The sequence below is a fragment of the Pipistrellus kuhlii genome, unplaced genomic scaffold, assembly GCF_014108245.1.
Source record: "Pipistrellus kuhlii isolate mPipKuh1 unplaced genomic scaffold, mPipKuh1.p scaffold_m20_p_103, whole genome shotgun sequence".
Lineage (NCBI taxonomy): Eukaryota > Metazoa > Chordata > Mammalia > Chiroptera > Vespertilionidae > Pipistrellus > Pipistrellus kuhlii.
Genome location: NW_023425409.1, coordinates 156,232 through 184,102, shown reverse-complemented (window position 1 = coordinate 184,102; position 27,871 = coordinate 156,232). Strand labels below are relative to the sequence as shown.

At 53.6% G+C, this 27,871-nt stretch overlaps 1 protein-coding gene across 1 annotated transcript in view; it reads right to left on the bottom strand.

The window, feature by feature from the left end:
- Window positions 1-2,810: 2,810 nt before the first annotated feature.
- Window positions 2,811-27,871, bottom strand: part of SMARCC1 (SWI/SNF related, matrix associated, actin dependent regulator of chromatin subfamily c member 1) — a 64,095-nt gene continuing 39,034 nt past the window's right edge. The window contains exons 20-28 of the mRNA XM_036430200.2: window positions 27,436-27,694; window positions 26,672-26,833; window positions 16,802-16,857; window positions 15,530-15,644; window positions 14,823-14,977; window positions 10,863-10,997; window positions 7,612-7,870; window positions 5,050-5,229; window positions 2,811-3,649 (exon numbers count right to left, since the gene is read on the bottom strand). Coding sequence (XP_036286093.1) covers window positions 3,567-3,649; window positions 5,050-5,229; window positions 7,612-7,870; window positions 10,863-10,997; window positions 14,823-14,977; window positions 15,530-15,644; window positions 16,802-16,857; window positions 26,672-26,833; window positions 27,436-27,694 — 1,404 coding nt within the window. The 3' untranslated portion in view covers window positions 2,811-3,566. The remainder of the gene's footprint in view (window positions 3,650-5,049; window positions 5,230-7,611; window positions 7,871-10,862; window positions 10,998-14,822; window positions 14,978-15,529; window positions 15,645-16,801; window positions 16,858-26,671; window positions 26,834-27,435; window positions 27,695-27,871) is intronic.

The window sequence follows — 27,871 nt, the reverse complement described above, 5'->3', positions numbered from 1 at the left end:
CAGAGCGAGCCAGAATTCTGGAAGGAGCTGCAGGTGGTCTGCAGGAGTCCGGCCACCCGGCAGGCGCCTAAGCCTCTCCAGCACCCGGAGCCGCTGCACACGCGGGACAGGAATGACATGGTCCGCGTGGAGGGCCTTGGGGAACCCATCATGTTAGGGCCAAACCAGCCACAGAAATCAGAGCCCTGAGCAAAGGGCCATAACCGCCGGAGCCCTCCACTCCCCAACCCTCCTGGGCTGGCAGCGAGGGCATGGCCGAGGGTGGAACTGAGGAACCAGAGCGTGAGGCCTCGTGTCTCAGTGTCCTGAGGGTCCCTGTGCGGGATTCAGGCACGGCCCCTTCACTGAGGCCTGAGGCTGGACCGGAGGGCGGGGTAAGGTGGCTGCCAGGAACCAGTCACCTGGCTCTCCCAGGGTTGGGAGGGCCTGGAGGCCTCGGGGCAGGAGGGAGGGAAGACGCCCCCGTTCTGCAAGGCACGGCTCTGCCCGACAGGCTGGCCCCGGAGCGGGTCCTGGGCTTGAGCAGCAGCACGCCCAGAGAGCATTCACCAGGATGTACCTGGCACCCCTTCTGAGACGGCTTCCTTACATGGAGCAAGGCGCTCCCGTTCCCAGGAAGAGGGCTGCTTCAGCAGGAGCCGCTGGACGAAGGAAGAGGGCTTTACAAGGTCCCCAGAGTTCGCTGGCAATCACGTCCAGATGAACGGGTGCTGGTTACTCACTGGCGTTTCCTAGAATGCGGTCAGCCCTCAGGCCATGGCCCAGCGGGACAGAAACGTGGAGAACACCGGTGCAGACTGCAGACGCCACCCCAGGACACTTGTTCCTTCTTCATGAACACTGGGGGGATCGAGCCCCATTGGGGCTGTTCACTGAGAAGGCCTGGTGCCCCCGCCTAAGGAGTCACGTGGCCTGGCCAACCTTCCTCAGGTCATGGCCTCACTGCATGCAAGTCCCATGCCTGGAACACAGCAGCCATAGGTTCACTGGACTCGTGGGCCCATGCAGCGAACCGTCAGGAACCGGGAGCCTGCTAAGCAGCTGGATCCCACAACTCCCGGACTTACCGAGCCAGGCCCATTGCCCATGCCAATCCTACAGGGACCCGGGTCCGAGTGCAGAGGCCCCGCTGTTCCTAACCGCCCCCGGGGGAGCACTCACAGCCAGGGCCTCAGGAACCGCAGAGACCGCCTGCCTTCCCCAGGGGCAGTGCTCACCGCCTGGCAGACAGTCCGCTCCTGTTGCTTCCCGGGTTCGTGGCCTCCTGAAGACCACAGCTTCCGTTTCCTGAGCGGCTTCTCCAAGGCCGTGCTTAGGAGTAAGTACAGCAAGACTCGAGGATTCCTCAGCCCACAAGGCCTGTCCCCACCTTGGGGCCGCGTCTAAGCTGTGCCCTGATGGCATCCTCTAGCTCACAAGCAGAACTAGGCTCCCCTGCAGGAGCCAGCCACTCCCGGGGGAACCCCCACGAGTTTCCCCCTAACCAGGGCACACAGCGGACGAGCCCATCAGCTGTGCTGCGTGAGGACGAGGAAGGTGGGTGGCCCTCCAACCAGGGCCGGCGGGGCTGCATGTGCAGGCTCCTCAGAGCCAAGGACGAAGCGGGGCAGAAATGCAGAGAGCGGGCTGGAACCTGGAAGTGATGTTAGTGTATTCACCAAGAAGGGCAGCTAGGCCTTCTCCACCATTTCCTCCAACCTCTCCAACTCCCTCTTCATTTCCCCAAATAACAACACAGAGAAACGTGTTTGTACAAAACCACATGTTATTCCCCCTCACAAAATCCAGTGGCCGTGTTACAGGAACGAAACCAGACCAGAGACATGGAAAGAAAAAGCCACTCCGTAACTGGAACACAACAGTGAGAGTTTGGTTCTGGGCAGAATCCTCACCAGCGCAGCAAAAATAGCCCGACGCACATCTTCTATCTCAAAAGTGATCACATTAAAAACCTGAGGTTACGGGGACCACAGTATGAACCAGAATTTCATTTTCCTTCTCAGACCCCAGTGGAAAGGATAGGTATTTGGAATGAGTTTCCTTTGGGAAAACCGGTGGGAAATGGGGAAAACCCTGGCCATTGTCGAAGGCACTGGGGCTGCACTGGGGGCAAACGCACAGGAACGGAACACCAGCACCAACCAGCTCAGTCCCACTCCGTGCCCCGAGCAACCAAGGAGCAAGGTCCTGGCTCCAGTGCAGACGGGACCAGGCCCCGGTCAGAGGCCACACCGAGGGCTGGAAGGCAAATCCTAACTGGTTCCCTCGTGTTGTTTGCTTTCTGATACGAAGGGGAAGTCTTAAGTGCTTCAACACCTGCCAACCCCTCAGACGGAAAGCCTGGAAACTGTGGAAAGATCCCCGAAGGTGGTCCGCTTGGTGTTCTGACTGCCACTGCCACCCGCGGCTGTGACTGATGGAGGAGGCGGGGCTCTGGGCATCGGATGGGGAGCACGTTCCCACACGCACAGGAGACGGGGGCAGGGCGGGCCAGCGGAGAAACCAAGAGTCTCACGTCGTCTGAGTCACTCTCAGCGGGGCAGGACTGGGGCCCAGTGAAGGCATCTTGTGGCTCTTCCTCTGGAACGGCGTCTCTCCCGCCGAGCGCCTGGCCCTCCAGCACGATGCTGTGGCCCCGTCTCCGCCAGAACAGGAGATCGCAGAGAGGGAGGGGAGGGGTGAGGCCGCAGACCTGGCCCAAAGTGCCGCTCCACCAAGCTCCTCGCCTGCTGCCGCTGGAGGTCGCGTGGGGACCTGCTCCCGGCAGCCATCTCGTGAGCTAAATGTCAACACTACCTACGCCCTTTTTAAAAAGTTTTCTTCTTTTTGAGGAGAAAAAGCATGCACACAAGCAGTGAACAAGTGGGCTGGGTTCACAGGGCAGCGTGGCCTTGGCCCAGAACCGTCCTGGCCCGTCCCAGGGACGAAGGGAAGCCTCCCTCAGGGCAGCCCAAAGCCTCGGCCTCAGACAGACACACGCACCGCAGCTCAGCAAGCTGCCCACAGGACAGGGGAGCCCTGTGGGGTCCCTTCCCTGTCCTCTGGTTCGGGCACGCCTATGGGTGGCCAAAGCGCAGAGACGTCACCATCAGCACCGTTCTTAGCTCAGATAAGCAGGAATAAGGTCACTTGTACTGCCTCAGGGTGTCCCTGCTGGCTACCCCTCTGCCACCACCCGTTTTTGGTTCCTATTAACTCTGAATGCTCTCCCTTAAAGCAACAAAGGAAACAGAGAGATGATTCTAGAACATGGTCCACGGAGGCTAAGACAAAGCAGACCGCAGGGCCACAGAAATGGCAGAGCCTGGAATACCCACACCAGGACAGAAACAACTATTGATAGAATGCCCAGAGCATCTGTCCCCAGGGCCCCCAAATGTGGGCGAGGACCTAACACAGGGGTGCCAGGGCTGGAGGGGAGAGGCAAGAGGAAAGGGGGAGAGAGGGTATGGGATGGGTGCTTGGGCTGAGAAGAAAAATCCTGAAAGAAACCCAGGAAGCTGAGGAATGTCTTGTCAGTCATCCCCTGCGACTGGCGGTGACGAGGGGTCCCAGCAGCCCCCGGGCTAGGGCGCGGCCGGGGCGGGTGGGCCTGGAGCAGGAGGCGGAGGGACTCCGTCTGCAGGAGGCGGCTGCGGCGGCGGGGGATCTGCAAACACATCCAAGAGTCACCGGTCACTGAGGAAGCGCAGGGGCTGGGGAGGAACGAGACAGGAGGGCATGTTCCCAGGCAGGTGACGAGGCTGCAGCAGCCTCTGGAAGAGGGCGCACATGCCTGCGAGGCCTGCCCGGGACCCAGAGCCGAGCCAGCAGCCCGGGACCCGAAACACTCATTGCGGGAGGGGCCGGAAACCCTTCCCATTCTCCGGGGCTCCAGCCCGGGCCTGTGGGTCACACATCGTGAGGCCGAGCACACAGCAGCAGTGAAGACCAACAGGGCCATCTCGGCAGCACGGACGGGAAGCACGTGTGAAGGGTGCCTGCCAGCGCCAGGCAAACATTTCCCACCAAGGTGATGGAGCCTGTTCCACACCCGCCAACCACAGCCAAAGGGCCTCCTCTGCGCCAGGACGCTGCCCCGCACCTTCACCGTGCTGCGCCCTGGGCAGTGGCCCGAGCACGGCCACGCAGGCTCCTCAGAGCCACGTGGAACCCGGGAAACCCTGTGCTACCAACCACCTGCTCATTCCCGTGGCTCCCGCAGACATGCCTGCCCGGCCTGCTCTCCACTGCACACCGGAGCCCTGGCACATGCCTAACTTCTGAATGAGCCGGGCAGGTGTGGCGGGGCACCTGGCTGTCTCACTGTCAGGTCTGTAGGGAGAAAGGGCAGCCCAGAGCCTCAGCAGTGACCTCGGAGGCCAAGGTGAGAGCCAAGGTAACCTGGCCCCCACACCCTCAGACGGACTGCCCGCCTGCACCTGTCCTCTGAGCCTGCTGGGGCCTCCCTTCCTCCGGAACCGTGCTCCACAGCCCCCGCCCGCTCTGGCCCGCTGTGAGGAACTGCCTGTCACTCCGGCCCTAGACTAGTTCCTGTCCTTTTCTTCACACCCACTTCTTTAAAAATGTTTATCGATGTCAGAGGGGAAGGGAGAGGAGGGACAGACAGAAACACCAATGATGAGAGCACATCATGGATCCGCTGCCTCCTGCACGCCCCACACCGGGGATGCAGCCTGCAACCCGGGCCTGTGCCCTGACCGGGAATGAGGCATGACCTCCTGGTTCATAGGTCGATGCTCAACCACCCACTACTTCTGAACCTGTGCAGACCCGAGGCTCCTGCAGGGAAAGAACCACAGCTGTGCTGTGCGTCCACGAGGTGCACACTGGACAGGCTGAGCTGACCGGAGCGGAGAGGACGGCTTCCCGCCTCCTCAGACCTCGGGTCACGAGTGTGCCGGGAAGGCTGTGCACCGTCACCTGCCCACAGACTGACGTTCTGACCCCACTGTCCCAGGCCGCACTGTCCTTCGAGGGACCTGCCAATCTCACACCCACCTGTCCTCCCAGAGACCCCGGGCAACACCCCCCGAGCGTGCTACTTACACATGCCGTTGGGGGCCGCGAGGGTGACCCGGGGTCCTAGGATGCTCCCTGGCATCGGCGGCATCCCAGCAGGGGCGGGGCCGCTCCCGGGGGGGTGGATGCTGGCTGCCTGGACGGTGGGCATCATGCGGCCTGGCAGGGGCTGCCCCGGCATCATGGGACCCGGGCCTGGCATCTGACCTGGGAGGGAGAGCAGAGTCCTGAGGTGAGTGCACGGGGAAGGAAGAGATCGACTCCTACCCAAGACTGAGTACAACCACCACTCCCAAGAGGACCCGAAATACCACGGAGCAATGTCTGCAATCACCTTTGCCCGTTTCTGTTTTTTATTTTCCGGGCAGAGGGAATAACAGAGCAGGTCTGTGAGTGGCAGGCAGGCGGCCACAGAAGCAGGGGCCAGAGGACCGCCCTGGCACCCTGGGCCCCAGAGGTCTGGGGTGCAGTCCAAGGGCCGCAGCTCAGCCAGGACAGAGCTGCTGGCACGGGGTTCACGGCAAGGTGTGCCGAGGGGTGCAGGCCACTACTGTGGTCATGTTGAAAAGGGATTGGGTTGGAACACCCAGGTCCTGGTCACACCCAGTCTCTCCCCGTCCCACCATGAAGAACCCTGCGACCTGGAGCACCCGGGGTGGGGGCAGAGGGATAGACAGAGCATGCCGTCACTCCCTGGTGCTGGGACCAGCGACAGGAGCTGCTGGCCCCAGGACAGGACACTCCTGTGTCCGGCGGCACAGGGCCCGGGGAGCTGCAGCACGCTTTCCGGAAAGAGCCGGATAGTGAACACCCCCGCCGTGAAGGAGCGTCTCTCCGCGGAAAAGCTCATCTCAAGGCTCAGGCTCGATGAGGGGCAGAAGGTAAGAGGGTCAGGGCGGCTACAGACCCCTTCCTGTAAAGCCAGCCCATCCTTCACAGCCCACACATCTGTGGTTTCTCGGGGGCGGAGACCGATCCCGCCACTTCTGACTGGATGACAATGTCCGAGGGTGCTTCCATTCACCCTGCTAACCCTGCAGCAGCCTGGCCCGCCTCCAGAATGCCCAGCAGCCGCCTTTACCAGCAAATGAGTGTCCACGTGTGGCTGGCGGCGTGGCTCCATGTCAACCAAGGAACTAGGAGGTCAGTTTGATTCCAGGTCAGGGCACGTGCCTGGATTGTGGGCTTCATCGCCAGTAGGGGGTGTGCTGGAGGCAGCCGAATGATCAATGCATCTCATCATTGACGTTTCTATCTCTTTCCCTTGTATTTTTTAAAAAGTGTTCACTATATATTTCCCATTAAAAAATCATTCAGGTATTTCGTTCCTTGGCAGAGAGGTAAGCGAGAGAGCAAGCTGTGGCTTCAAAACAGCCATGTCCCAGCCCAGCTGGCAGGAGGCTGACCTACATACAGGATTTTTTTTTTTTTTTTTTTTTTTTTTTTTTTTTCTGAGCAGCAGGCATCCGAAGCCTGGAAAATGGAAACGTTTGCTAAAATTAGGTGTAGCCTCGTGGAAACCCCTCGCACTCTCGGCTATTAGCTCTTTCACTAAAGTGTTACGCCCGTCCAGCCTAACAGAACGCTGTGGAAGGACAGGACCTTCATTCTTTGGGATGGGGGGGCAGGCAGGAAGGAGCGTGAGGGGAGGAGGGAAGGAAGCCGATTTACAACCTCCCACGGCACATCCCGGCCAAGTGCCTGGAGAACAGACACAACAGGATCAAGGCCAAGCGAGGGGAAGCCCAGCCCCCGAGGCTGCTTCCGGGGTGCCTGCGAGGGAACCTGCCCCCCCCCCCCCCCCCCCCCCCGTGGTGGCCACAGGACAGCAGATAAATCCCTGGCTGCGGGGAGCTGGGTCTTCCCGGGCTCAGCATGGGGCCGAGGCCTCCTGGTGGGGCGGCAGGTGGCGGCTGCCCTCCCTGCAGTCCTTCCCACAAGCGGCCTGGCATAGAGGCCCACCTCGGGGGCTCAATGGCTGAGCGCCAAGGCTGGGTTAGATTCCCCGAGGCTCAAACCTCCAATGCAGAATGCCTGGTCCCACCACTCACACACCTGTCCACCACGTCTGCGTTCCCACCGGATCAGCCCGCCATGACTTTTAAGGCACTTTAAACTCTTACACACAAACAGCAAGGAAGCCCTACGCTACCCAAGCCATTGTCCTTCCCTCCACCTTCCCACAAGGCCCCAGAGACAGCACACAGGATCGGGAATTCCCACCGAACGCCCGGCTCGGCTCCACGGCACCCACACGCCCCGTGGCCCCGCCCACGGCCAGTCCCTCTTCCTCTGAACAGGTGCCACGGCCACCAGGCCTGGCCGCCTCGCCTCAGCGGAGACGCCAGTCAGGCACCGCTTGTTGGAGAGGCAGCCAAACCAAGGGCACCCAGGAAGCAGCCGCCGCGACCAGGCCACCCGAGACCTAGTGCTGAGCGGCCGGCCTGGGTGAGGTCAGGGACGCTGGGCACAGGCTCCAGGACCGCGCCCTCCTGCCTCCTCACCCGTGCCACCCGGAGCTGGGTCAGAGGGTCCCTTGTACCAGTATTTGTGTCTCTCTCATTTTGAAAACGTCTTTAAGTTTCTCACCTGGCTGGGGCGGGTGGGGTGGTGGCATCTGGTGCTGCATCAGAGGGTAGGGTGGGGGCTGCTGGTGAGGCAGCATGCCGGGGTGCCCAGGTGCTCCCAGAGGCGCCAGGCCCGGCCCCCCTGGGTGCTGGTGGCCCTGGGCAGGGTTCTGCCCGTGCTGCTGCTCCATTTGCTGGCGGGCACGCAACTCGGCGTATTTCAGCTGCTCCATGTGGAAGTTCTGGCGTTCAGTGAGCAGCTGCTGCCTCTGCTGTTCTAACTGTTGCGAAGGGAAGGGAAATGACGTCAGAAGAGGGTCTCAGGAATGGGGACACAGGGCACCCCGGCCTCCTCTGAGTCAGGTACGGGCCTTCGCCAGGGGCTGCCATCTGGGCCCTATCAGGACACATGCCACCTGCCTCACAGACCTCAGTGGTGAAGGGCCCCCACCCGCCCCCATCTCCCAGCAGGGAACACCTCCTGCCTCCCCAGTCCCCGATGGAAGGTGCAGGAGGATCAGCACCAATCCGGTCTGTGCCGTGACCCTGCGAGGAGCACGGTGGGACCTCAGGAGTGATGACCAGGGAGGGTGCTGGGTGGTGGGGGCGGAAGACAGGCCGTGGGCAGCGTTCGGTAAAGCAGCGAGGTGACGAGAAGTGGAGGAGAGACCACGCGGTTTCCCCGGAGGGAGGAGGAACGGGCTAACGGTCCTAACAGCGAAGTCTGCCTTTCCTAGGACGACGACCTAGGAGGAGAGGCTGGCCCGCACCTGCCCCGTCTGCAGGGTGAGGAGGGAGCGGCGAGCGCAAACAGCAGAGACTCCTGTGGAGGCGCCGCCCCGGCAGGAAGACTAACCGGTGAGATGCCTAAGCGGCAGCCGGACAGGCGGATTTACAGATTCACACCGCAGCCCGGGCTCTGCTCGCTCCTCACCCTTCTCTCTAGGAAGGACAGCTCTCCCCCAAGGCAGCCAGGAGAGGCCCTCCCCACCTGGGCTCCTGCAGCCCTCCAGTCTGCACAGCTGGCTCCGGCCCTGCGTCAGGAAGAGCCGGAGCTCAGGGCGAGACCCGCTGGATGAAGATGCTGCTGGCCCCAGCGCGAGAGCAGGGTCTCGGAGGGGGTTTTAGCCTCTGCATTACCTACCTTAGCGGTTTGTCTTTTTAAAACTTGTTTGTTTTTAACTGAACCAGCCTTTCTTTGGGAGCTGACCTTAATACCAAGGTATTCACCCGGGGAAGTATTGCCCCCATTCCTTGCCACAAAGGAACTAACGGTAATTACACTCTTCTTTCATGAGTTCCTTTTGTCATTTCAGAACAGAGAAGGTAACTAAGAGAAGGTAATTAGAATTACACACACACACACACACACACACACACACACACACACCCTGGAAGAGAGCCCAGTCCAAGCTCCACTGTGGGACGAACGGTCCCGGAAGCGGAGAGCGGTGCCAGAGAGCAGCCCCGGGGACACAGCTCTGCCTGGGCGCCCCAGCCATGACCCGCTCCTGCAGCAAACACCTCCTGGTGGACACCTCGCCTCTGACTGGGGGCCGGCCTCCATTCACTCAGGACAGTCCCAGGGCCTGGGATGGGCCAGCTCTGTGCTGACAGAGACACGTGGTGGATTCTGCGCCAAAGTGTCCCCTGGGTATGGGAGGTGGGCACATGAGTGAGTGAGTACCACACAGTGATGCTGTTGGATTGCCATGGCAACAAGTGGGGAGGGCTGTCATTCACGGTGCAGAGCTGAGGGAGCCTGCACTGAGGGGCATGGGGGTGCGCAGGGGGTGGGGGTCAGAAGGGGTGTCCAGCAGCCTCGGAGGAGAGGGCAGCGATGCAGGGGACACTTCTGAGGCCAGGGAACTGGGGTGCCGTGCAGGGTGTGGGCAGGGGTGCTGCAAGCGGCTCTCGGTGCTCACAGTACTCACAGGGCCTGCTGTCCGCCAGCAGAGCTGGTGGTGGGACAAAAGTAGCAATGAGCTATCCTGGCCGTTAGAGCGAGGTGTCATGAAGGATGTGCCAGCACTAAGGGGCAGCTTGACAAATATAAGCAGATCTTCACATGAACACTCTTCTCATCCTAAGAGTACCATTCAGCCGAAACCGGTTTGGCTCAGTGGATAGAGCGTCAACCTGCGGACTAAAGGGTCCCGGGTTCGATTCCGGTCAAGGGCATGGGCCTTGGTTGCGGGCACATCCCCAGTAGGGGGTGTGCAAGAGGCAGCTAATCGATGATTCTCATCGATGTTTCTAACTATCTCTCTCCCTTCCTCTCTTTAAAATATCAATAAAATATATTTATTAAAAAAAAAAAAAAAAAAAAAAAGAGTACCATTCAGAGACACCAATGTCTCATACACTGGTGTCAAAAAGTCAAAACAAAAAAGAAATCATTCTAACTGATCCTCACATTGAGCCCATTGCTTAGTCACCAATTCCTTCTTTAGTCAATTCATTAAAGAATTTTCCATCTTGCCGAGACCGGTTTGGCTCAATGGATAAAGCATCGGCTTGGGGACTGAAGGGTCCCGGGTTCGATTCCGGTCAAGGGCATGTACCTTGGTTGCGGGCATATCCCCAGTAGGGGGTGTGCAAGAGGCAGCTGATCGATGACTCTCTCTCATAGATGTTTCTAACTCTCTATCTCTCTCCCTTCCTCTCTGTACAAAATCAATAAAAAAAAATAAAAATAAATAAATAAAAGAATTTTCCATCTTAACCCGTTTTTCCAAAACTTCCCTCGAGACACCACACGTTCCCTGCCTGTTCCCATCATGTTCACGCTTCCTGCCCACCCTCGGCCCCTTTCTTCATCCTCTGGGTCCTGTTTGGGCCATGTCCAAATACAAGTGCCAGGTCAGAGAATCTCTGTAGGGTCAGCGTGGACGGCTGCACCCGCCCTCCCCTCCCCCAGAGCAGGGAGGAGACTGAGCCGGGTCGGGTCTGAGCGGGTCTGGCAGAAGGGTCGGACGCGAAGCTCCTCACACAGTGAGAGAAGTACCTACTTTCTGTGTTCAGGTCCAAGGGGACAGGGACTCGAAACAAGCCTTGTACAGACAGCAAGCAGGCCAGTCAGTCTGGGGGCCCGAAGCCCCTCTGGGCCTGGAGGGCTAGGGCTGAGCAGCAGGGGTTCGGAAAGCAGTGCTGGATGTGGGAGCGCTCTCCCCCGCTGCGAGACTGCCCCAACAGGGCAGAGAAGTCCAGGCCAGAAGCCGGCCTTGGTCCCGCACCAAGCTCAGCAGCCCCAAAGGCCCTCCGCGCACTCACCGCCTCCTTCTCTCGGTCCATGATCGTCTCCAGCTCCTCGAAGTGCCGGAGCTTGATCTCCAGTTTCTTCATCTGCGTCTCCACCAGGAGTGCCACCAGGGACTTGATCTTCCTCTCCTCCACGGCCGCCAGGTGCTGAGCACAAAGAATCACGGATCAAACACCTGCTCACAGCGACACGCTGCAGCAGCTATTCCTGCATTTAACATGGTGCCCACATACCATCTTCGGGTGTTTCTATGAAACGTCTATTTCAACTTTCACCCCGACTGTCCACACCTCTGGTCCTTACACACCGCCCTCCCAGAGGAAGGAAACCGCGCCGGGCCCACCAGGGAGCAGAGGCTGAGCCAGGCCCTGTGGGCGGAGGAGGACGCAGGTGGCCTGGGGCATGTCCATGCCTCACCCCTCTGCCACCCTCACCCCATAGCCTGGCTCCCCCCCCCCACAAGCCGCATGGCAGGAAAGCACGGCGCGCACTCCCTTGTGTTAAATCTGCTGAGCATCAGCTCCTCCTGCTTCCACACCCGGTTTGGGAATGAGGGAGCGTGGTGAACCAATCTCTGTGTTTTCTGCAGAATCTAGACGGAGCTACAGGCAGGAGGGCTACATGCAGGCTGTAGGGAGCAGAGTGACAGACAGTATTTGAACACGAGCCACGTCTCCCTTCACTGCTGAGAAAGGGGGTTCAGGAACCCTCCAGCTGTTAATGTCTGCCTCCTCTGACTGCGTCACACAGAACACCAGTCCGAGAACAGCAGCCCAGCCTGTGCAGGGGAGCGCATGCGTGCGCGCTCCTGAATGAGAGACGCACGCACAGGACGTAAAGCCGGGCGCTCACAAGGTGCCTGATGGCGCTGTCTCCTTCAGAGGAGACCAATGCTATTAGTTTCTAGATGTTTCCATGATGTTTCTAGATGTTTCTACTGGCTTTGGCAGGAAATGGTGTATTTTCTTGAGAATTATGCAGGAATGTGGGGACATCCCCAACTAGTAGGAAATAAAGATTATGAAATTTCAAAACAGAAACGTCCATCAAGTAATAAGAAAAGAAACATTAAAAAAGACCGCAGCTTGAACCATCGAGGGACCACTAAGGAAACCACTATGCTGTGCACCTGAGATGCAAAAAAATCCTATCAAATGTCAACTGTAACTGAAAAATAAAAATTCGAAAATTAGTATTGGAAAATGACAAAAATTAAAGTCCCGCAGAGCAAGGGACAGCATAGAAAATGAAGAACATGAGACAACGTGAGAATCCTAAATGAGTTCAAGATCATTATGTTTAAGAAAATGTAGAAAATATGAGTAAGACAGAATTTCAACAGATTTAGTACATATATATATAAGTGTGTGTGTGTGTGTGTGTGTGTGTATATATATATATATATATAGGAATGAATAAATGGCTAGAAAATATACTAAATGGAAAAATAACTCAATGATTAAGTTTAAAAGCAGAAGACTTGACTAGTGAAGTGAAAGATAGGCCAAAAAAATATTCAAGCCGCAGCAGAATAAAAAGGAAAACTAGAACCAAAGATAAGAGACTGGGACAACGGCAAAGGTGTAACGTTTATGTAAATGCAATCAGAAGAAAGGACAGCCCTGGCCAGTGTGGCTCTTGGATGGAGCATCGGCATATGGACTGAAAGGTCCCAGGTTCGATTCCGGTCAAGGGCATGTACCACGGTTGCGGGAACATCTCTAGTAGGAGGTGTGCAAGAGGCAGCTGATTGATGTTTCTCTCTCATCGATGTTTCTAACTCTCTATGCCTCTCTCTTCCTCTGTAAAAAACCAATAAAATATATTAAAAATAAAATAAAATAAAATAAAATGGAAAGAAAATGAGCCGAAAACGGTTTGCCTCAGTGGATAGAGCATCGGCCTGTGGACTGAAGGGTCCTGGGTTCGATTCTAGTCAAGGGCATGTACCTTGGTTGCGGGCACATCCCTAGTAGGGGGTGTGCAAGAGGCAGCTGATCGATGATTCTCTCTCATCGATGTTTCTAACTTTCTATATCTCTCTCTTCCTCTCTGTAAAAAAAATCAATAAAAAATATTTAAAAAAAAAAGGAAAGAAAATGAGAGAAGCAATAAAGAGATAATGGGTATAATAGAAACCTACATAATTTTATTAACTAATGTCACCCCAATAAATAATAATAAAAAAAGGGATCATGGGTGAGAATTTCCCACAAAAGATGAAACAAATCAACGGAGATATTCAAGAAGCTTAACTAATTTCCAAGGAGAGAAAATACAACAACAAAAATCGTATTAAGGTACAACCCAGCCAGAGAAATAAAAACAAAAAAGAATCTTAAAAGTATCGACTGGAAAGAGCACATGAGCCACGAGGGCTCCAGGGCCCAGCACTCAGCTTCTGGCCACTTCGGAGCGGCTGCCATGGGGAGCGGCACAGCATCTGTTTAAAAATTGGGGAAATAACGGATAGCCTTGCCCTCTATACCCGCTAAACATACACTTCACAAATGAAGGGGAAATCAAGTCCTTTTAAGATAAACCAAAGTCATTGCTAGCAAGGCTGCACAGCAAAAAGTTCTAAAAAGAGTTCTTTAACCAGGAGGGGAACTAGTCCATTAAAGAAAACACTGGATGGAGAAAGGAGCGGAGAAGCGGTCGATAGAATTAGGTCCTACCATTACAGCAGCAAAAGAATGCCATCATGCAATCATTAGAAAAACACACTACAATAACCAAAGTACATGTAATTACCAAGATCACAAAAAGAAAAAAAAAAGAATTAAAATACTAGGTTAATTAAAAACAGAATTGTACACTGGAGGAAATTGGTAAGTAGTACACAGGATGACTGAAAAGTATTTCTGCAACATCTCTGGACCTAGTTATTTTTTTTGGGGGGGAGGGCCCTGCCCAACTACAGTCATGCGGCAGGAAGGGCTGAGGCTGTCGGAGGCTCCACAGGGACCTGGAAGAGTGTGGGCAGAAGAGATATATGGAATATAGGAGATATCTGTGGCGTGGGTCTTTCTGAAAAAAACCTGTCAGGACGACAGGCAAGAAATGAGGCTGGAGAACTGGGAAGGGTCCTGAGCATGGAAACACCTCAATTCCAGGCAAAGAGCTTGACTTCTGGCCTGAGAGACAGGGAGGTGGTTCACTATCTGAGTCTCAGGCTCTCCTCGTCCTGCCGGAGTCCCTCTCGAGGACGCGCTAGGCCCGGGGTGGAGAGAGGAGGAATCTGCTGGAGCCACACGAAGTGGTGTGGCGACTGGTGGCCCGGAGACTGCAGGCCGGGGCACCTCTGCCCGGGAGGAGGACTCAGGACAGCCCGACCTGCCATTTGCCAGGACCTCTCTCCATGCGGCCACCTGCTGCGGACGGAGACTCCCGAGGGCAGACTGGAGGATGGGGAGGTGCTTAAAATGACATATTCTTGCCTGGAACGTCTTATAATGCTAAATTAACACCAAGTGAGGGGAATAACATTCTCCTTTCTTCAAGATGCTTGAAGCCAATCTGTGTTATAAATAGAGAAAACCACCCCCAGAAAAGCTGGCAAGTTCAAGGAGAAAAAGAGCTATTTTAGGTGCCCCCACTCCCCTTCCAGTCTGTAAGAGCAGGATGAAGTCTTTATACAAGGAAACAGATTTTGTCTTAAAATCACAAATATCTCAACCTGGTAGAAACTGGAACCACAGTCCAGTCAAGCTCTGCAGGCAAATTAGAGAGACTGCAAACCCCGCCTTCGCCCTGCAGCCTGCGGGGCCCCGTGAGGACACAGCGGCTGTGGGGAAGGTGGCCGGTCCCTGTAGGACTGGCCAGACCCGACCCGCACAGCTCCTCACCCAGAACACGTTCAGGCCAACAGTCCCTGCTCCTGGGTGCGGGCTCCTTACACCGGACGCTCCCAACCAACAAACAATACGGCCATTCAGCCGAGCACGCAGGAAGGAAGGGTGTCGGCAAACCTTGGCTTTGGTTGCAGCGGAGGCGAGAGCAGCTGCGGCGGCCGTGGCCACGTTTCCCTCGGAAATCTCGTGTTCCACTTTCTTCTTCCCGAGCTCGCCTTCTCTGTCTTTACAAGCGTCAGTGAGCTCCTTGTTCTCTTCAGACTCCTTTTCCTCTGAAAGAACCAGAGCTTCCTCAGCAGCGCGGCCTCTCAATAGCTATCTCACGCTCCCTCCACCACGGACACCCGGCTGGCGCACAAAGGGCCCTCAGTGCCGGCCTAACCGCTCCGAGCGATCAGTGGGCCTCTATCTGAGACGGGTTTTCTAAATGGTGCCCTGTCTTCCCTTCCTTCCTCTCAGCTCTGTGTGAGGTTCCCTGGGACAGAAAGGGAAATTCAGGGAGCGAAGCCCTAGGGCAAACTGTTCACCCGTCAATGGGCGCTCATGGAAGGAAATCAGGACCACGGACAGCGCTTCCGAACCGGCTGGCCCTGGAGGGAGTGAGGTCTGTGTGGTGCCTCAGGGACCCCGTTGATCTGTCTGTGTGCATGACTGCGAACACGGCAGCCACAGCATCAGCATGGGTGCCTGCCACAAAGCAACATGCACACTGCACACTGATGGCCACAATTCAAATGGGACATTGATGTGACACAATCAAACGGCCCACTTTTCTCCCCCAGTTGTCAGCGGTACCTAATGAAATCAGAGTTTCCTCAAATTACCTGACTTGATATCCTCACTAACTTCACTGTCCTGTTCCTTCTCGCTGGTTTTTTCATTGTCTCCATCCTGGGCTTTGTCACCTTCATCCGGCTCGTTTTCCCCTTTGTTTTCTGCCTGAATAGGGTACGAAAGAAGAGAAGGAGAGTGAGGGGGGGAAGGCCAACGTCAGTGATATTATCATGGAATAACTAAGGTTCTGCTATTTCTAAAGGCAGACGAGGCTCAGAAGGGAAAACTGGAAACCAAATTAATAACTTCACAGAAATACGTTTCACTGCCTCAACACCTGTGTGCTCACAGGACAATGCCCCCGGGAACCAGGCCCTGAGGAACGTCGGGAATTCATTTATGACTTACTGGCTGAATAGAGAAATATTTATTAAATAATCACACTGTCGTCCAAAAGCATTGAAAATGTACATTCTCAGTTAAGAAGCAGAAAGAAATGCTGCCGAAATGAAAGCTGACCAAGCGTTCCCACAGCCATTTGCTCATGGTCTGTAGGGAGAGCCACAACAGAGCACGAGTAAGCACGCTCTGAGACAAACGACTTCAGTTCCCCTCGTGTCGTCTGGCATCACTTGCTGATTCTGAAATCCGTGACCTTGGACAAACAGGTAACATTGTCTATAAAATGACTTGATGAGGCTGTTTTAGGAATTAGGTGAATTCATAAAAGTACAAGGCACAGGACTGTAAGAGCTGGAACTAATCTTACTATCACCCTCTCCTTACCCATCGACAATTTAAAACAGCGCTTGTGGTTCTGTTCATTCCAACAGCGACTGCCGCCTCGCACCAAGAGCTCGGCCTTGAAGAGGCTGTAAAGCCTGCTTCGCCCCGCTCACCCGCACTCAGGATCTCTGATCTGAGACGGGATCGGATCACCAACACCCTGGGCCCTTTGCTGCCCTCGGGACACTGAACAGTGTCTCCCCACCCCTCCCAGGTGGAAACTTTGATTTCCTAGCCTCATTCCGTTCTTTCTCGCTCTACCTGCTCTTTAAAATCTACCTCAAATATCACCTTCTCACCAAGTCTTTTCTAAATATTTTTCTTCTAGCAGTTCACTCTTAGAAAATCCCAGGTATTATATAATTTCTTCTGGCACAGGGATAGGACTTAAACCACACAATTCAATATTCTTAAGAACGACAACTCTTATATTCACAGTCCCAGGGACTAAGAGGTCAGAATGAACCCCAACCATGACGCTCTGAGAGGCATCTTCCGTGGCTTGTCTGTTGTGGGAGAACTCAAACAGAATTCACCTTTTCAGGCTGCTGACCATCAGCATCTGTCTCCATTTTCTCCTCTTCAGCTCCTTCTACAAAGAAAAGAATAACAACAAGTAATACAATCCAGACAAAAGGCAAGGCATCATATAGCTGTGAGTGTGGGAGACACCACTGCACACAGCACCGTGGGTGAACCTTACAGCACATGGTTGGCATAAAAACCCTGACATAGAGCAACACGTACTTACGACTCTGTTAACATAAAGGTCAAAAGGAGGTGTTAGAAATCAGAGCAGCCTTTAAGCAGGGAAGGGGCAGACAAGGCAGGCTCAGGGAGAGGGCTGGGGGCTGGTCTGTTTCTTGATCTTGAGGCTGTTTCGCAATGAGCTGCCAACCGAGGGGCCCACTCTTCTGTTTGCATAAAAGTTAAAAGTTAAAAAAAAATTAAGTAAAATAAGCCCCAAAATGTTGTTTTTATTGAACGGGCCATGAGCACAGCACATATATTCGGAGGCAGCGCTGGAGAAGCTGCTGAGCTCCGCCCTCTGGCTGGGTGCGCATCTGGGTGCTGTGGGAAGCAGGGGTGCCTGCCTCGCCGGGAAGACACAGGACCGCACAAGTGCTTCCTGGGCCACCGCGGCAGGGCCACCGCGCAGGGCGTGGGCCTGGGTGGGGGCGGCGCGTTCAGAGACAGCCAGCCTCGGGTGCAGGGAACTTCTTGTCACTGGGGATGCGGAGACAAGGGAGGACAGAGGGGAGGAACGAGAGTGGGACAGTGGCTGAGGTGGCCACACATCCCGTGGAGAGGTGACGGGCTTTATAACGTCTGTCACAGCTGCCATCAGTACTATCTTCACGTGCAGAGCGCAGCACACAACGTGTGCCCTGAAGCAATGAGGAAGGCTTCCGGACTCGCGTGTCAGCCTCGCTCAGGGCCTCACTAACCCTCCTGGCACCATTCCACCGTCAGTGCCTGTGCCGCCAAGGCCGGCACAGCTCCAGGACCTCACACAAAAACAAGTTCGGCCACATGCTGTTTCTCCCTCTTATAAACAACGGACAGCACAGATGCTTAAACCAATCTACCTATCAATGAAAGCCTGGCGACCTGAACAGCACAACGACCAGAACACCTGGTAGCTATGACGCACACTGCGGCAGCCAACCAATCTGATCCGGCCCCCGATGGCCTCCCCAACATCCTAAGGGGGGGCCCTCCTCCCCACTGGCAGCCCAGTCCCTAATTGGCCCCTTCACTCCAATCGGGACAGGGCCAGCTGGCCAACAGCCTGCAGCCCCTCCTCCCTCCAGCCTGGCCTGATGGGCCCCCAGCTGGACAGACCCCACCTGTGCACTAATTTGTACACCGGACCTCTAGTGTTTAATACGGACTAACACTGTTCTTTTGTGTGTGTTTTTTTATTTTTATTGATTTTTTTAGAGAGGAAGAGAGAGGGATAGAGAGCTAGAAACATGGATGAGAGAGAATCATCGACCAGCTGCCTCTTACACACCTCCCACTGGGGATGAGCCTGCAACCAAGGTACATGCCCCTGACCGGAATTGAACCTGGGAGCTTTCAGTCCGCAGGCCGACGCTCTATCCAGAGCCAAACCGGTTTCGGCTGGACTAACACTGTTAACGAATAGGAAAATCCCCCTTTCTCTAATCCTTGGAAATGAATGAGATCAGATGATCTTGGCCTCAGGGTTCAGGCTGGCAAAGGGGCTCTCAGAGATGTACTATAGTATTTGGGACACTGAGTCTCCCAGGAAGCAGGAGAGCCTTATTGATCATCACCTTCCTCCAATGCCCAGAGGTGGATGAAGTGTGACAGGTAACAGCTCAGCACCAGAACGCTGAGCCCTGGCCTGGCCTGGCCTGGTGCAGGGCAGGGTCGCCGGGAGGGACTCCCACACAGAGCAGCCCAGGTGATGGTGATCTCAAACCAGAGGCCACCCTGTAGGCAGTTTTCTATGTCTTCATTTCAGCCAAAACGAGGTCCGAGTGATGAGCCACAGAGCAAACACAAGGAAGAAGCCCACTAACACCGGCACGCTGACCAACAGGTTCGGAACCCAAGGTGCGCCAACAGGAGGGCGTCAGATCCTGCCTCTCCAACCGCCGTGGGTGCAATGTGAAAATAAATAAAACGGAGAATCACAAAGATCTCTGACCAAGAGAATGTAAGAGGTAATCAAAGATTTAAGGCTCACATGAAGTGCTTAATAAGTACTGACCACCAATTGGGTCTTAAAACAAGCTTCGTCTTCTCAGGGAAGGCAGGAGTGAGGTCATGCTGGGAGCTCCCTCACACTTGTCAGGCCGCTCCCTGCATCAAAGGCCGAGCACCCACAGAGCCGCCTCTGCATCCACCCAGGCCCACAATCCCGGCAAACACCTATCGGCTCCACCCTACCTCTGCAGGCTGCTCCTTCCTCACCCTACTTGCACTTCCTGTGGCGGCCAGCCTGGGTTACTCCCTCCCTCTACAACCTCCCATTCCCGACCCTGCGCCTTGGTGCTCTCTGCTCTACAGAACTGAGTGTGTCTCCAATCTGGATCAGTGACATCAAAACCTCTTTTTCAACGTTCAGCTCAAATCCTGCGTCCTTTGCAGCCTCCTCAGTCTAGAGTTACTGGTCCCTTTGTTACTTCTTACAGCACTTCCTGTGTACAGTCCTCCGGGGACAGTGAAGACTGCTTCTACATTATACCCCAACCCTCAAACACAGAATTATTTCTCCATGTACGTATAACTCTTCACAAAAACAGCCCCCATCTTTACTTGTGTTTTGTATAATTGTGGAATAGCACAAGATCTATATAAAGGAACCAAAACTCCTGATTTGATCAAATAGTCCCCAGAAGGCAGGATATTGTATGATATAATGGAAGCCAGTTTCTTCCTAAAAATACACACCCTACAATCTAATATAGTCCTCAGGCAAGTCTCTGAAATCCCACCCAGCATCAGCGAGTCTTTGGAGGTTAACTGTCTGTTCTGCGCTGCTCGTAAGTTTGACTGTGTTTTAGTGCCTCTCGAAACAGCTGACAGAGCCCTTTGGAGGCGACGTGGCCAGAGCAGCCCCGTCCGAGGATGCAAGCCCGATGCCTGAACACTGCCCCACTGTTTGCTCAGGTTCCCAGCCCAGCGCGCGCCTTCTTTACGGAGTGCTACGGAAATCCTCCCGGTGAGAAGAACGAGGCCATTTATATGCTATCAATAGCATCCGAGGCAAGAACTACAACAGCCACTGTTGGCTTTAAGTTCCTAGAAAATGGCCTTTTCAACACTGACTGTCAGCATGCTCTTCCTCTCCCGAAGGACTGGACAGAGCTCTTCACCTCCTTGGGCCCTAGAACCGATTAGCGGCGTTCCTCTAGGCAGTGGTCGGCAAACTCATTCGTCCAGAGCCAAATACCAACAGGAAATGATTGAAATTTCTTTAGAGACAAATTTTTTAAACTTAAACTTCTTCTAACACCATTTCTTCAAGATAGACTCGCCTAGGCTGTGGTATTTTGTGGAAGAGCCACACTCAAGGGGCCAAAGAACCGCATGTGGCTCGAGAGCCGCAGTTTGCTAGCCACGGCTCTAGGGCAAGCACATCAGACACACAGGCTACCATGGGCCAAATAATCAAGGTTTAAACTTATGTGGGCCCACACAAAAAGCTTCCATTTTCACAGAAACATGTTTATTCCGATAGAGATCTTGCTGAATACAAAGGGCTGAAATATATATATGAGTTTTCATAAACATAAAATAGGATATTTTAATAAAAATGAATATTTTTTCTTGAACATTAACTTGTCAGATACTGAATAACTGCACAAATAAGCGTATCGCAAATAAACCTATTTTTCTTTTCTTCGAAAGCGAGATACTTCCTGTTGCGCACACCAAACAAGTCAGTTTGAGACTAATGACGTGGCCATCGCTGCTAAGACATCCGCTTCCAGTATTAGTGGAGAGGAATGTGCGCCTGCGTGTAAGGCGCGTAAGGGAAATGAATGCAACACGTTATACTCATCAGTCATTAGCGAACATTGTAGTTCATTATTAATAATTATGTATTATAACAGAATATTATAAAAAGTTACAAAACATTTATTAAAACATTTCTTACATACTGTTATGTTGGCTGGGCCGCAAGTTTGACATGCTTGCTCTATGGAGAGCTGTGGCAAATGGCACCAGATGCACTCCATGGCGCTCAGTGGACAATCCACTCATTGGTACAAAAGTTCAGTAACTTAAATCTCTCAAATTCTCTAAACCAGAATAAGGACAGGCAGTGTATCTATTCCATAACGAAAACATAAAATAAAACAAATACCCAAGGCCAGAAAACATAAATGAGGGTTTTAATAATAAGTCTTCCTGGACTCCTGACAGGCCCTTGAGATCAAGCACATTCCATATGGGGGTGGGGGTACCCCCAAAGGGGCTAAGATTGCCCATGTTATGATAGTTATGTAGGAAAAAGTCCTTATTCTGAGGAGATAGATGCAAGCGGAATTATTTTGGGTGCAAAGAATCATGATGTCTCCAACTTACTTTGAAATAATTCATGAGAAATAAAAACTACAATCATTAACTTGGATGGCTTAGAGAGAGTGCAGGCAGAGCTGGGCCGGCAGGCATGGGCCCCCTGTGCTCACCCTATCAACATGCCAGATGTCTGGCCACAAGCAAGCAGGCTATGGGAAAGGCCGTTTTGTACTGACTGCAAACTGTAACTGGAAGGAAAGGAAGGCTGACTCCAGGTCAAGTAAAGTTCAGTAAAGCTCTTTAATAGAAGCCTAGTGACAGAGTGAAAACATTACCGGCGACATTTAAGTATGTGACATCACCTTATTAGAAGTAGGTAGCAGTCTAACAACTCCTCGGTGGGCCTAGCCTTACCCAACAGCACGAACCGGACCCACAGGTGAGCCCTGAGACTCGTGCTCAAGCCCCTTCACTGGCCCCTCAGCTCGAGTAAACAGCCCAGCCTGCCCACAGCCACCATCTCCCACGCCCAGCTCCTTGTCCTCGATGCCCTCGCTGCCCCTCAGCTGTGCAGGCAGCTCCCGGCCAGGCCCGTGCACCCCAACGCCGGACACTGACCTCCGAGGACAACACGCTCCCGCTCTCGCCTCATTCACATCTGCTCAAAAGTCACTTTTGGTAACGTTCTCTGACCACTTAAAACTGCACTGTATCCCCCAACCCCTAGTTTATTTTTCAAAACACTACTTACCAACCAACATCCTCTTTCCACGTATTCACTTAATACATCCCACAAGCTTCACACCTCGGTTCCCACACATCGCTGCTCTCACTTACAGTCTATGAGACAGGAGCTTGGACCTTCTTTGTTCCCCAGCCCCCGGCACAATCATGAGAACCAGGATAACAAAGCACATTTACCACCTCTTTATCCCGGAATTCCCTGGAAGAGAGAGACCATCCGTAGGTCTGCCCTCCTGCGTGTCACAGGCTCGGCATGGGAGCCAGAGACAGCTCTGCTGTGGTCATCAGCACCTCGTAGCCCACAAACGACCCCGCTGCTCCTCCTGGCTCCCCGCCGAGTCCTCATGCAGAGCGCGGTGTCCCCTCAGCATGAACGGCAGCCCAGGGGCCGCCTCACAGGCCTCTGTCATCCATGCCTACGCTGTGTTCTTCCGGGGCGTGCTGCGTGAAAGAGGCTGAGCTCTGGGGTCCGAGTGATTTAACGCCTGAGGTAGTCCGATGTTCACCAGCCTGTGTAACCTGCCAGCACCTCCGACGCCTTGCTTTTACAACACAAACAATGCCAGTCCTTCCCAATGGTTCCCCGAAAAGAAATTCAAATCACCCGCCAGAAAAGCCCTGTGGTGATGAGATGCGAGCCCTCAGAAAGGAACTCAGGTCCCAGACTTGAGAAGCACTCCAAGTTCTCTTCCTCCTTTCTCTTTGCTCCTCCCACCTCCCCCTAGAACCAAGGGCACATCACACCCAGCAATACCCCTCGTTAGCTGCGAAAGGCCTCAAGTAGCAATGGCACCTTTCTATCCACAGAGTGGTCTCTGGCCAAAGAAAGCAAGCACTGTGCAAGTTTGGAGACGTCAGCAGATATTGGTGATGTATTTTTATTGTGGTATTTAATTGACGATGTTCATTAAGTTAGCCCCTTCAGTGAAGCTAATGCTCACTTCCTAAATAATTCCCACATAAAGTCCCCTAATAAAGGCAACCAAGTGTTTCAAGCCTGGTGCTTACATATCTTTACCTTTATGTCACCAATACTCCCTCCAATCCAAATCCACAGTGAAAAGTTAAGATAGGCTAATGAGAGAAATCCAAAGAAGTCTTGTATTTCATGAGGAACCTTTAATTTTTTCCTGTTTATTGTTTGACCTTTATAAGAGGTTAATAGGTGTAACACCGTAAATAGAGCATCACAGTAAAAAGTATACTCTGCAGTGTGCATTATTATACTCTGCAGAAGTTCAATCCTCTCTTGATAAAGAAGAGTCTACATCATTCTATTTCAAATCAGCGAGCTATCTATCACATAGCGTACTGTGAGTCGACGTGTAAATGTAGTACTTCCTGGCTTTGAACTCCCGAGTGTGTTGAGAGAAAGGAGGTGCTGACTGCCCCACACCGGAGCCTGCACAGGGAGTGCGTTGGCTGCTCCCTGTCGGTTCTTAGTCACAGCCCATGGAGACGTGGCGAGGACCACAGGCCAGCATGAGCTCCAGGGTCTGCTTACAGCTCCTTCTGCAGCATCTATCTCCCGCTGTCTTTCCTCTGCCCATCCTGCTGCAACGACGACTGAGGGCATGCGCCCTGGGGGTTCCCTGCGGGCCCCCACCGTCCCCTCAGCCTGCCCCGCCCTGCACTCTGCAGAAAGCAACCTTCCCTCTAGTGGGGCCCAGCCCCAGGGGACGACGGTGCTACATTTTTTCCTCGGAGAACGTTTTTTCTTTGTTTTAGATCCACTATACCAGAAATGGCCCCTTTTACACCCTGTTTCTTAACCACTAATGCTCCTGGCATCATCTACCAAAACTGCTCAGCAGATTCACACGGAAAACACCACCCTGGTTCTGCAGAGCACAGACGCTTCTTTGAAATAAAGCAGCAGCTCTGCCAATCCCATGCCCACAGAGAGCCCAGAGGCCCTGCAGCCAAGGAGCCAAAACACACACAAACGTGCAGGCTTTCCCAGGCGCTCAGCAGCCCGGCTCCCGCCTCCACGGCCGCCTCATGGTGCAGAATCAACAAGCAGAGAGATGTGGCCAGGCTTGCTAATGCAGCCTCCACCTCAGAGAGGAAAACCAGTGGTTTCCAAGTGAAGAAATACGGTGAAAACGCCAAGTTGATTTTTAATTGAAAGGCTGGTATCGGGATGAGTAACTACACGTGGGCTAAAAACACGTGGGCCAGTAACTGGTCCTGAGGGATCGAGTGAGCAGCGGGGTCCCTCTGCAAAGCTGTTCCTGTCTCCACAGCGAGGCTGCTGGACAGACACTTCTCAGAGAAAACCAGGGAGCCCATGAAACTCCCGGGAGCCCCGAGGTGCAGGCTCTCCGCTCACATCGCCCAAAGCAGAGCACCGGGAGACTGGGCTGTGCATGTGTCGAGGGCTGGCTAGCCATTTTATTCTTCACCTCACATTATCTTTATCTTAGAGAATGAAAAAGACAAAAGGTAATTATTGCAGCTGAAGATGGAGCTAATTAGGTAATATGCCAGCAACTCTTTAGCTTGAGTTATCAGAAATTGTTTCATAAGGAATAAAAAGAAAACCACAAGCTACTGAAGAAACAGGGAACGCATTCCTGCTGACCTATCTGATCAAGAGCTAGCGTGCACGTGGCCGTCTGCTCGCGCTGGGCCGGGAAGGGAGGCTGGGGGCCAGCTGGGTGATTCTGAGGTGTGGGTGAGTGGGTGGGGACTTGACTCTGGGTCTTGCGGCTTGGTGTGCCCCAGACTCTGGCAAGAGGGAGATTTTCATATACATCTAATTTTCTTTCATCTCTGACACTTCCATTATAGCAATATTATAATATTTCCTCTAATTCCCTCTTAATGTGTGCAAATTTTGTACACTGGGCCACTAATTGTACATAAAATAATATTTTTGCCGTGGCTGGTTTAACTCAGTGGATAGAGCATCAGCCTGCAGACTGAAGAGTCCTGGGTTTGATTCCAGTCGAGGGCACATTGATTCCATGTTGTGGGCTCAGTCCCCAGTAGGGGAGGCATGCAGGAGGCAGCTGATCAATGAGTCTCTCATCACTGATGTTTCTCTCTCTCTCTCCCCCTTCCTCTCTGAAATCAAATAAAAATATATATGTATATAAAAAATAATATCGTTGGCTCAGTGGAGAGCGTCGGCCTACAAACTGAAAGGTCCCGGATCCGATTCCGGTCAGGGCCATGTACGTTGGTTGCGGGCACATACCCAGTGGGGGATGTGCAAGAGGCAGCTGATCTATGTTTCTAAGTCTCTATCCCTCTCTCTTCCTCTCTGTAAAAACTCAATAAAATATATTAAAAATAAAAATAATATTGTTACCTGGTTTGTAAATAACCTCTTAAACAGGAACACTTCCCATTTGAAAAGCCAGGTATCGCTCATCAAGTTACTGAATTAAATTTCAATTCTCTTTAAGTTTGATTAAACAGAAGTAGATAATTAAAAGTCCTTGCGTAAAGAAACTAAAAACAACCTACATCGTGGAAAGACTTCCTATGTTCATTGACGAAGAGAGTATTGTTGAGATGGCACTACTCCCCAAACTGAATGCAAATAAAAGCCACCACGAGATGCCACCTCCCCCCGAAGCTGTCTTTACAAAGAAGGGAGGGGAACGGCGCTGGCGAGGACGAGGAGAAATCACCACCTTTGTAAACTGCCGGCGGAACACAGCGCTCCAGCCGCTGGAAAGCCGCTGAGAAGCTCTTCCCAAGTTACCCAGACGACCCAGCACCTTCAGCCTGGGGCCGAGCAGGGAAAGCCGATGCTCACAGCCACACGCACACCACGCGGCAGCATCGTTCACACGGAGGCGGGGAGGAGGCATCCACTAGGAACGGGCTCGGCAGGAAGAGACGCCGTTGATTGACTGGCAGGAACGCACTCTGAAAACCTCACACCGAGCACAGGAGCCGGATAGAGGCCACGCGTGGTGGGGCCTCATCTAGAGGAAAGGTCCAGAAGAGGAAGTGCGAGGTGGAGAGCAGGCTCCTGCCACCAGGCGACAGAGGAGGGACGGGAGGGGTGCTCATCGTAAGGTGGGATTTTGTTTCGGGAGGGCGAGAAGGTTCTGAAACTCGATGACACTGATGGCTGGCAATATTGTGAATATGCTAGAAGCCACTGGATCACATACCTCTAAGGCACGTGTCAAACACAAGGCCCGCGGGCCAAATCCGTCCCGCCAGGCCTTGCAATGTGGCCCGCACCGCGCTGTCATCACTGCACTCCGCTGCGTTTCCATCACAATGACAGTTTATGACTGTTCAGTAAACCATTCGGCCCGCGATTTAGGCTGGATTTTAGATTTTGGCCCCTTCTCTGATTGAGTTCGACACCCCTACTCTAAGGGGTTAACACAGAGGATTTTATGGTGATTGAATTTGGCTTCAATTTAAAACAAAAATAAACTTGAACCTACACAGAAACATATGAATTCAAACAATGACTTCAGTCCTTTCCCCATTCTTGTGTCTGTATTCTTAAAATCTACATCTAGAAACTGAAAAGCAGAGTTTGCAATGTGACACTGTTAACACTATGGGAGAATATGCTAGTCCTACCGACCACAAGAGGAAGCAAGAGGACCACTCCCGCTGGGAGACAGGCCTGTGCGGGCCGCAGCACCGGTCCCAGCAGCTCCCCGGAAGCTGCGGCGACTCACCCGGCTTCTCCGGCTCCTCGGGGCCCGTGCCCGCGATGCAGCTGCTCTCCAGGCCGAAGGTGGGGTCCACTTTCCCAGAGGCTCGAGCTGCTTCTTGCACTTTCTTGACATGAGCTTCCACCAGTTCCAGGGGCACCTCCTCCCGGACCCGAGAAAACTCCTCTGTTCACGACAAACAGGACGGGGACCTGGTTTTACACGAGGGTTTCCTTCACGTGGATCCCTGACAACCAACACGTACCAGTGTCTGTGTGCAGTGACCCTTCTGGGGACTCAGTCCCACCTTCCCAGGACAACAGGGCAAACGAAAACTCACGCCCAGTAATGAAAACCTAGTGCGTGTCCTAGTATCTCCCTATATAATAAGACAGATCTTTGAATCTGTATCATCAACAATCAAAACTGCTGTCTAAATTTCATCCAACTGCTTGGCTAGATGGATAATACAGAAAGCAGCAAGCTGACACCAGGAAGCAGGGGGTTCTGTGGTGAAGGTCTCATCCTGACTCTAAGGCAGTTCCAGGGCTCACAGGACTCCTTCTGCCAGTCGTGGCAAATTTCAAGTGAGTCACCACATAAACCGTAAAAAATTCCGATCCCCCCAATTCTTAATGCTTTTAATTTTAAAACTATTACATTTTAAGTGCGCCAGTTTAAATTGTTATCCCTTTAAATACAACAGGGGGACGTGTGTAACACTGGTGGGAAGGGAGGCGGCCGCTGTCTGGCGTGTCTGCAGTGAGCTGGCCCAGCAGAGTCCATACCCAAAGCCGCTTTGGCTGCAGCAGAGGCCACTCGGGGGTCCACCACGGAGGCCAGGAAGGCGACTGTGCTCATGACGGGGTTTCCTGACTGGCTGAAGGGGACTGGCTGGTAGGCCAGGGGCCCCAGGGAGGCGTCCGAGTTCTCCAGGTACGGGTCCTCGATGGGGAGCCGCAGGAAGTGGAGGATGCACTCGTCCTGAGTCCGACTGCCCACGTGCTCCGACACTTTGTTCCAATCGTCCTTGTACATCTCCAGGGCCTAAGAGAACAAAGGGCTTTCGTATCGGGCAACAAGGAAGTGCCCTGTGACTATTTTCCAGACAGTTTATAAACAATAATGAAAACGGCCATACTCTGTATTAAAAGGTGTGCACATTATAAAGGAGAAACACCTGTCTTTTATTAATACAACGATTGTTTATATAGAAAATCCTAC